Source organism: Miscanthus floridulus, chromosome 10 (assembly GCF_019320115.1).
Source record: "Miscanthus floridulus cultivar M001 chromosome 10, ASM1932011v1, whole genome shotgun sequence".
Classification (NCBI taxonomy): domain Eukaryota; kingdom Viridiplantae; phylum Streptophyta; class Magnoliopsida; order Poales; family Poaceae; genus Miscanthus; species Miscanthus floridulus.
In genome coordinates, this window is record NC_089589.1 from 142,946,450 (window position 1) to 142,957,133 (window position 10,684).

The 10,684-nt window shown below is 54.9% G+C and overlaps 1 protein-coding gene across 1 annotated transcript; it reads left to right on the top strand.

Moving 5' to 3' along the window:
• The first annotated feature begins 1,715 nt into the window (after window positions 1-1,715).
• Window positions 1,716-3,774, top strand: LOC136485941 (exocyst complex component EXO70H1-like). Its single transcript, XM_066482735.1, has one exon. The coding sequence runs from the start codon at window positions 1,827-1,829 to the stop codon at window positions 3,672-3,674; it is 1,848 nt and encodes a 615-aa protein (XP_066338832.1). The 5' UTR covers window positions 1,716-1,826; the 3' UTR covers window positions 3,675-3,774.
• The last annotated feature ends 6,910 nt before the right edge of the window (window positions 3,775-10,684 follow it).

Genomic DNA, 10,684 nt, shown 5'->3' on the forward strand with positions numbered 1-10,684 from the left:
GGCTGGCAGACGCCTCCGCGGCACGCATCCACAAGCAGGCAGGTGACTGGGACCCACGTGGGGCCTGGGGATGGGTGCTGGACGTGGGATGGGCTGCGGGGCACGAGATGGGCGGGTGCGACATCTAGATGTGGGGGCACTGACGCTGTGGGATGCGGACTTGGGTCGTGGGATGCGGTGCGGAATAATGCGTGGGAGGAGCGGTGTCCGAGCGCGCCCCATCCGTCCGGACGTCCTGGCGCTAGGCCTTTCATTTTGAAAACGGTTTTCACTGATGTAGCACGATAGCCGTCTTACGTGGCGCCACATAAGTGACAAGGAAGATAAATTAGAATTTCACGATTGATCGAGCAGATCAATTAGATTTTTTAAAGAAGTATAGAAAAGTATTTAAAAAAAATTATCAGAACATTATCTGAAAAATAAATATGCATTTAATAATATAAAATCTAATTTAATGCTAGAAAATTCATAGAAAAACTATTTTAACTCCCACTGGGGCCCCTCCATTAGGAGGCCTATTTTTTTGTGGGATAATAATTAAAGTGGGGATCCCCCTAAGGAAAACATCCCAGGAACATGGAATTTGTCAATTGATTAATTACATGTTCATACCCAATCTGTGTACACACGGCCCATTTAAATTAGTTTTGTCTGAAGAATTGAACCGACATTTTTTTTTCTCGACGGTACCATGACACATACACAATCAAACTGACATAACTATCACACTAAAGAACAAGCAAGCTCAACTAACCAGATATGGGGTTTGATTGCTAACAAAATGATCACACAACCCTTGCATTGCATAGACACTCCCCACCCAAATCAACACACAACCCTGTCCCACTGCTGATTGCTGAACCCTCCCTCTCTTTCACCTTCAACTTCTATGTCCAATTGATGACCTCCCTCTGTTCCGCCTTCAACTTCTATGTCCAATTGATGACTAGCCTCCTTTTGTTGTCTCATGGGGCAATTTCTTTGCAAAGACTTGTTTTTCTCGAATACGCAAAAGATTGCAAAGACAATTGTTGTACATTAGACCTTCTCTTTAGGAAATGTATATTTTTTTACTTCTCTGCATGAAGCCAAGATGTTAACAAATTGATTGTTGATTAATCTCTCAACTCACAAATATAAGTTGTTTTTGGTATTGACACAGCAGACAAGTGAAAGTTTTGACTAGCTAATTACTTCTATAAAATATGAGATCGATACTAAAAAAAGAATTACATATTTCTTCGTAGCCAGCCTATTAATAACAACACTGACTTGGGTGGACAATCTGACTGTGCTTTTTGCTGATTTCCTCGTATTTACTACCATGAGACAGTGGAATATTGCTTAGCTCTCTTCAACAAACATATTGTCCAGAGTAAAATGAGAAATTGAAGGACCACGAGCCGTTTTATTTTTCCAGAGAGTTCCTGCAGTTGGTTTGGCAGCGTAACATCAGCTTACCTGAATTTAAATCGAACATACCACAACTAATAAGAATTGTTAAGTGGAGAGGAATCTGACTAGGTCAATAAGGGCAGCTAGCTTAGCACTGTCAGTGGCATGAAAAAAGAGCAGTACGTACTGGGTCAAACAAACTGATGAAGGCAAGTTCAGGACAAGCAAAATGTGCTGGGCAGGCTGCAATCCCCATGTATATATATTTGATTTGATTTTGGGTTTGTCTCTACATCATACACACACTATCATTCTTGGCAAATAGAGGGAGGAGCGATCGAGGAGCCAAGGCCCAAGAGCTAGCTTTCCTTTGCTCGATTCGATCGCCTTCGCCTGTTGTTGCAGCTGGGTTGCCGGTCCGTCCACCGATGCCTCGCACCTTCTCCTCCCCATCGCGCTCGCCGCCACGCCAACGCCATGCCCTCCCTCCTCCGCCGCGCCACCGTCGGACGCTCTCCTCCACGCTTGTCGAGGAGAGCGTTGCTGCCGCCGCCGCGCTCGTCAAAACGTGGCATCCCGACGTATCATGCTCCCTCTTCCTCCACGACGCCACCGGTCAAGCGGAGGAGGCCCAGGGCTTCCTGCGCGCCGCCGCCGAACTCCACCGAGCCATGCTCTTCTTCGCCGCCGACACCACCAACCCCAGCTCCCAGAGCGGCCACGGCCTCGTCCAGGCGCAGGAGCTGCTCCAGACCGCTATGCGCCGGCTCCAACTCGAGCTCCAGTTCCTGCTCGACAAGCACGACGAAAGCGAACAACAAGCGGCCGGCGCATCCGCTGCCGGTCCCAGCAGTATACGCGCGGTGGCTAAGGCCATGATGGCCGCCGGCTACGGCAAGGAGTGCATTTCCACCTTCAAGTCCCACCGTCGCACGGCTCTGGCCACCAAGCTGCAGCGTCTCCTCGGCTTCTCACCTCCAACTGCTAGTGGTAGCAGCAGAAACTCGTCGTCGTCGTCGTTGCTCTTCCACAAGCTCACCTGGGAGCAGATCGACGGCAACATCATACCGTCGTGGATCGCCACCGCCACCGTCGCCTTCAATTCCCTCTTCACCGGGGAGAAAGACCTCTGCGACACGGTCTTTGCCCGCGACCCGGCTGTTCGTGAGGCTGTGTTCGCGGCCATCGTCAACGACCAGGCCACGAGCCTCCTCGGCATCGCAGAGGCCGCGGTGGCAAGAGCAAGGCGCGCCCCGGAGCGCCTGTTCCGGGTGCTCGACGTCCACGACGCGCTCACCGAGGTGCTGCCGGCGCTCTTGTCCGTTTTTGGGGACAACTCCGAGGTCGCCACTAGGGCCGCCGTCGTGGTCACCAAGGTCGGCGAGGCTGCGCGCGGGACCCTGAGCAGCTTCGAGGCGGCAATCCAGAAGGAGCCGTCCAAGGCCACCACGGCCGGCGGCGCGGTGCACCCGCTGACCCGCTACGTGATGAACTACCTCGTCTTCCTCGCCGACTACCAGGAGGGCCTTGCTCTTATCTACGAGCAAGCTGATGCAGAAGGCGCAGACTACACCTCGTCAGTTTCTGGCAACGTTTCGCCGGAACATTATGCGCTGTCAACGACATCGTCTCCGTCGTCGAGCATGTCGTCGTCGTCGTTTCACAGTTACAGCCCGATCCACCGGCTGGTGTCGGTTCTGCTGGGCAAGCTGGACGCCAAGGCCGGGTGCTACCGGGAGGTGGCGCTGAGCTACCTCTTCCTGGCGAACAACACCAAGTACGTGGCCAACAAGGTGGCCGGCAGCGGCAGGCTGCAGGGGGTCCTCGGGGAGGAGTGGGCAGAGGCGCAGGGCGCCAAGGCGCGGGCGCACGTGGATGTGTTCGTGCGCGCGGCGTGGGGCAAGGTGATGGCCGCCATCTCCTCCGTGCCGCAGGAGCCTGAGGTTGTGGAGGCGGCGGTGTTGGAAGCGGTGGGCATGCAGGATCAGTGGGTGGCGGCGGACGAGGAGATGGGCGGGGCGTTGAGGGCGGCGGCGACAGCGGCGGCGGTGCCCAAGTACAGGATGTTCTACCGGCGGTATGGCGCTGCAGTGCGGCTGACGCCGGGCGACGTGGTCACCATGATCGCCGCACTCTTTGGCGGGACTATAAGCACTCCATGGCATCCGAGCCGCTGCAGCACCATCTCAAGGATCCAAATTCAAACACAAACCCAAGGAGACCGCGGCAGCTGTTCGCCTGAAAGAGAAATCATCAGCATGTACAATTGTACATAGCTCAATAGATCTAGAGAATTCCTTGTATCAATACAAATGTCGTTCCTTTTCATTTTCCCCAATCACATGTTGTTAACTTTGAGCAGCATTTGAAGGATTGGTAATAACATTCAAGCTGATTAAGTGTTTCATTTGATCACATTGGACTACTTCTGCTACAGTACTAGGTATCACCTGTAACATGAAAAGTTTTCTTCTGGTTAAGCAGAAGAGTTGTCCTTCAGAGATGATGGAGCTCAATGGTAATAATACCAAAAAAAAAAGTTTTCATTTGGTTAAGCAGAAGAGCTGTCCTCCAGAGATGATGGAGCTAAATGGTAATAATACCCAAAAAAAATTAGTGAATGATCACTGGCTCCAACTTTGCTTTACTTTGTTTGAAAGGACATAGTGGATATATGACGTGTAATGGATGATGAAATGAAAGACTCGGTGCCTGGAAACTGGAGGAGGGGAAGCAGGCCGGCCGGCCGGCCGGCTAGCTTTGGACCAGGTTCTGCTTTGCTGTCGCTGGATCGCATTCATCGTCATAGATTGCTCAGACACACAGACCAGACAGCAGACAGCAATGCATGTCAGCTGGATCATACATTATGCTACAAAGGATGACGCGCAACAATATACAAAACCAGCTTTCAGCGACCAAGGCTACCGCCCCGTTCGCGTGCCCTTGAACCTGACTTGATCCGCTTGTTTTTTCATCTAGAATAGTATTTTTCTCTCGCAACATTTTATCCGGAACCGTGTTTATCATCCACTTTCCTCCAAAAACCCTCCAGCCGTCCGTGTCCTGCCCTCTTCGCACACCTCTACTAATAACCTAGTAACAATATACTAATCCCAGTCCCATCGTGCAATGCAAGCACAAGTTGTTTTGTATACACCACATCCACATCGTCACCACTAACCAAGAAATTTTTTTGCAGTACTCTTCCATTTGTTCATTGTTGAAAACAATAGCCTTGCCTTGGCCGTCATGTATCATACAAGGCATCGACTAAACAGCCACACACCATCACACATATCAAAAACACCACAAATGAAGGAACCTCATACAATTGTTTTATCTTGTTTATCGTTTTCATCGTTCAACTAGGAAGCTAATTGTCGGGTACCATAAAACGGGGTACCGTGAGCGTATACCAAAAGAATCACTTAGACCCCATCAAAAACAAAGCCAAAAGGCAAACCATTGGTTAACCCCCGGCCTTGTCCGAGCCCACCGGCTCTCCGCCTCACTCGAGGCCTCTCACGGGGGGCCTCGACGGCCTGCCAAATCTCCGCCTCACTCGAGGCCTCGCACGGGAGGCCTCGGATGGGGAACCAATTCTCCGTCTCGCCCGAGGCCCCGCGCGTAAAGCCTCGGACGAGATGTCGATTCTCCGTATCGCTCGAGGCTGGCTCGGCAATAACCCGTCGCTTCTGCCTCGACCGGTCTCCCCGACAGAGCGTCACGTCCCATTAATGCGCCAACTACTCCCGCGATATCAGCCGGACGACGGCTCGACACTGCAGAGCGGCCAACAAGACGGGAAGTCGCATCAACGCCATACCGTCCGGGATAGGACGAGGCAGGGGTTACCGGCCACTGTGCTCTGGTGCTGTGCCCACGACCAGCGCCCGCACTACACTGTGCCACCTAACCCCTGCCCCAGGAACAACGCGGCGTGGGGAGTCAAGTCTGGGTCACCATAGCCTCAGAATCAGCGTACAAGACCAATTGCTCCCTCCAAGCCTCGGCGATCTACTTCAGGGTCTCGGCAACCTCGGGATTCATGCCCGCCGAGCCTCCCACAATGGCTCGGCCTCGGCACCAACTGAGCCTCGACTTCTCACGCAGTCAACACACAGTGACCGGTGCGTCAACCGCCACGCCCCGCTTCAAGCTAACACTAGAGCTCCCATGACGCACAGGATCGGATGTGACCGGCGCGTCGCCCTAGTACTTCAAGGACAGGACCACTCCACCGACCACGCCACCACAGTAACAGGCTACAGGGCTCGGACATGCCGCCTCTATTCACACGACGCCGCGTAGCTAACACATGTATCACCCTTGTCCCCCCTTCAACTATAAAAGGGAGGGACCAGGGCCGTTTCTAGAGAGAGAATCGGACGCTTACGATTAGGCCTACGCCCACAAGATGGGCTCACGCTCTCAGGAGGTAGACGAACACATACTCGACACTTTGTAACGCGCACGCTTCCTCACCGCCTGAGATCAACATCTCAAGCAATCCACGCCGCTCCACGCAGAGACCTAGGACTAGCTCCCTCTCTCGCCCTGCTTGTAACCCCCTACTATGAGCATTTCGGTGCAAGGAATACAAGATCGATCTCTCAGACTGGACATAGGGCATCCATTGCCCGAACCAGTATAAACCTTGTGTCTCTTTGCATCACCATCCGGGATTAGGAACACGCAGTACAAATTTACTAGTTGGTTGAGGGCTCGCCGGTCCAAAACACCGATAGTTGGTGCGCCAGGTAGGGGCCTCTGCGTGTCAGCTTCGTCATCCCAACAAGTTTCGGATGGCTGACCCCGTATGACCGCTACGTCTCGGCACGGTGATCTGGTTCGGGAGCCTAGAATTTATGTCTCTAGGATCTGAGTACGACATGGTACTCCTCTCACCCCGAGCCCCACCGACCGATGACGACATCGCACACCAGGAGCCCTAGCGCAGGCGGCGCCAGGGCCGCCGCCCTCATCACGCCCACCAAGCACGACGCGGGCGGAACCACCCCGACACTGCGCAAACCCAAGGCGATGCGCCATGCTCTGCCAGTATCCCATGCCCAGCTATTGGCATAAGGTCCCTGGTTGGGGACCTGTCTAGCCTGAGCCTGGACAAGGGAAAGACGCCGGTGGTGTGCGGCGACACTCCGTCATCAAGCTCTGCCCCGCCACCTCCTGAGGAGCCAACTCCGGCGGAGTTGAACCCGGCGATGGCACCATCCCCGTACCCCTTCGGGTTGAGAAATGCCGCCGCCTCCTACGCTTACGCCTACGCTTCCGTTCATGCGGATCCCTCAGGACGCCGCCAGCGCTTCGCCCTCGACTTTGACACCACGACTTCGACCCACACCCACGCTGACTCCTCGGAGGAGGACGAGGCATGGGCTGAAGCGGATTTCTCCGGACTCCACGACCCTGAAGCCATGCGCCGCTTCTTGGCCGCAAGCGACTACTGCTTCGGCTACTCCGACTCCGACGACGAAGGCACTTACGACCCCACTCGCGAGTGTTTCCACATCGGGCTCAGGATGCCGAGAGCAGGTGAGGAGGACGAGGGGGCTGGCAACCGTTCCCCGCTTCACCCGGGAGCAGGCGACGCCACACCTCCGCGCGTTGTCCCACCGACAGCATGGAACGGGAACCTTGCCCCCGCACAACCTCAACGCCCGGACCTGGAACAGCTCCGTGAGCTTTAGGCCAAGGTTGAACAAGACTGACTCCTTCTGCAGCAGCTTCGAGACACTCTCGAGCAGGAGCAGCGAGGTCGCGGCGATGGCGGAGGAGCCCGACGGAGGGCCTGTGATGTCCACCACCGCATCAACGACAACGAAGGGAGTGAGCAACCCCCAATCTTCAATCACGCTAGCCAGAACGTTGCGGCTGTGGCAATGCTAGTCCGCACGATGCCCGAGCCCTCTACCACGGAGGGGCGACGGTTCCGCGGCGAGCTCCGGGATCTCCTCGAGACCGCTGCGGTGCAGCAGGCCGAGAGTTCCGCCTCCCAACGGCGCGGGGGCGCCTTGGACCTTCCCATGGCACCGCCTCGGCAGGATAGGGAGGCCTCGGTTCATCCCGAGCCCACTCGGGCACCAACAATCAACAGGGTCCCCTTGCTGCACGACCGCCTCGGCAACCGAAGCGAGGCGCGGGGTGACCACGAGGTGGTCAGCAGGCGACGATGCCACGACAATGAGGGGCCCGCCCACGGCTACCATCCGCACCGAGGCGGCCGCTATGACAGTGGGGAGGACCACAGTCCTTCTCCTGAACCGCCTGGCCCTCAAGTCTTTAGCAGGGCCATCCGCGGCGCTCAGTTCCTGGCCCGGTTTTGCTAACCAGCCAACCTCACGAAATACAGCAACGAAACCAACCCCAAGCTTTGGCTGGCCGATTACCGCCTGGCTTGTCAGCTAGGCAGCGCGGACGATGACCTGCTCATCATCCGCAACCTCCCCTTGCTCTTGTCAAACTCGGCGCGAGCCTGGCTCGAACACCTTCCTCCCTCATAGATCCACGATTGGCGCGACTTGGTCAGGGTCTTTGTCGAGAATTTTTAGGGCACATACGTGCGCCCCGGGAACTCCTGGTACCTTAAGAGCTGTCGCCAAAAGCCGGACGAGTCTCTCCGAGACTTCATCCGGCGCTTCTCCAAACAGTGCATCGAGTTGCCCAGTGTTGGTGACTCAAAAATCGTCTAGGCTTTCCTCTCCGGTTCCACCTATCGCGACCTGGTCCGAGAGTTAGGCCAAAACGTGCCGACCTCAGCCACCACGCTCCTCGACATCACCACCAACTTCGCCTCGGGCGAAGAGGCCATGGGGGCCATCTTCCCCGGTAGCGACTCCAAGGGGAAGCGGAGGGATGAGGCCCCCGGGGCCTCGGCTCCCCACCTCCCCAAGAAAAACAAAAAGGGTCACCAGGGGAAACAGGAGGTCCTCGAGGCCGGTTTTGTTGCGGCCGCAGAGCGCAAGAATCTCCGAGGCCCCAGAGGCCCCAGGTTCTTTGACGACATGCTGAAGAAACCCTGCCCTTACCACTAGGGCCCCATGAGGCACGCCCTCAAGGATTGCACCATGCTCCGGTGTTACTATGCCAAGCTCGGGCTCCCCGACGATGATGCCAAGAAGAGGGGCGCCGGCGACCGGGAGGACGACAAGGACGACGGGTTCCCCGAGGTACACAACGCCTTCATGATCTTTGGCGGACCCTCGGCGTGCCTCCAGGTATGCCCAAGGTAGGGAAATTTGGTGACCATGTTGGCGTGTCAGACTGGACTTGGCAGAGAATAGAGATAAATAAATACAACGAATAAATACATTAATGGCGTTCGAGTTTTTGATGCCTGTTTTGCGCTCAAGGATGGACCAGACCACTGCCATGCTCTGGGACCGCCCAGACTGCTAAAGTGCTCGGGAACTGCCCAGACCACTGCTGTGCTCGGGGACTGCCCAGACCACTGCCTTGCTCGTGGACCGCCCAGACCACTGAAGTGCTCGGGGACTGCCCAGACCACTGCCGTGCTCATGGACCGCCCAGACCACTGAAGTGCTCGAGGACTGCTCCGACCACTAACGTGCTCGGGGACTCCTCCGACCACTATCGTGCTTAGGGACTGCTCCGACAGCTAGTGTGCTCGGGGACTGATCTGACAGCTGGTGTGCTCAGGGGCTATCCCGACCACTGATCAGAGAATCGTTCTCCTCGGTTACATGTGATTTGTACTCACATACAGTTGAGAGATATTTATTTAGACCTTGCTACAAGGCTCATACTTCGCCTTCCAGCAAGCTCGGGGACTACATCGGTACGATGCACCTGCCGGTGCATCTCGTATCGCCTGTATGACGATTAGGTACTCAACTTAACTGGGAATTCTTTTCAGACCCTGGCACCACGTGCCTACTTCACCTACTACCAGGCCCGGGGACTAAGTGGGCACACTTCACCTTGCGGTGAATGTGTTTGTTTTTTGACCGCTACGCCTCTGATGATCAAAGATGCTACGCTCCGAGACGCACTTACATTTCTTTTCAGAAATACAAGTGGGCACACTTCCCGGGACGGAAATCTTTTTCTTTTTTCTTAAGAGCACCATACATTCTTCGGACAACCTATTTCTCCGACAACGACGGTGGTCGAAAGATGTCAAGGACTCGGGCATAACTTGTCGGAGAAGGTCGAAATGGCATGTCGCAGCATAATACATGGTGCTCGGGGACTAGCTGTGGGGGTATTAACCCCTATACCCTTATGGCTAAGCTTGGGCCGGCCCGGATCGATGGGTCCGGTCCAGCAGAAAGACGACGTGCGGCCCAGCCAACATGGTTGGAGTCCCGCGCAAGGAGTCAAGGCAGATTTGGCGATCAAGCAGGATCCTGGTCGGTTAGAATAGGAATCCTTATCCGGCCACATATGGCAATTGTAACTGACTAGGATTAGTTTCTAGATCTGTAACCCTGCCCCCCGGACTATATAAGGTAGGCAGGGGATCCCTCTAAAAATCATCTCTCATTAACATACAGCAATACCAATCAGACGCAGGACGTAGGTATTATGCCTTCTTGGCGGCCGAACCTGGATAAAACCTCGTTCGGGCAGGGGATAAACCCCGGATGCGCAAGTCACAAACAAGACGGTGACGCAAGACAGACACGAGGTTTTATCCAGGTTTGGCCGCCAAGAAGGCGTAATACCTACGTCCTGCATCTGATTGGTATTGCTGTATGTTAATGAGAGATGATTTTTAGAGGGATCCCCTGCCCGCCTTATATAGTCCGGGGGCAGGGTTACAGATCTGGAAACTAATCCTAGTCAGTTACAATTGCCATATGTGGCCGGATAAGGATTCCTATTCTAACCGACCAGGATCCTGCTTGATCGCCAAATCTGCCTTGACTCCTTGCGCGGGACTCCAACCATGTTGGCTGGGCCGCACGTCGTCTTTCGGCTAGACCGGACCCATCGATCCGGGCCGGCCCAAGCTTAGCCGTAAGGGTATAGGGGTTAATACCCCCACAGCTAGTCCCCGAGCACCATGTATTATGCTGCGACACGCCATTTCGACCTTCTCCGACAAGTTATGCCCGAGTCCTTGACATCTTTCGACCACCATCGTTGCCGGAGAAATTGGTTGTCCGAAGAATGTATGGTGCTCTTAAGAAAAAAGAAAAAGATTTCCGTCCCGGGAAGTGTGCCCACTTGTATTTCTAAAAAGAAATGTAAGTGCGTCTCGGAGCGTAGCATCTTTGATCATCAGAGTCATAGCGGTCAA

Coding starts and splice junctions, on each gene's coding strand:
- LOC136485941 (XM_066482735.1), top strand. CDS start 1,827: ATGCCTCGCACCTTCTCCTCCCCATCGCGCTCGCCGCCACGCCAACGC.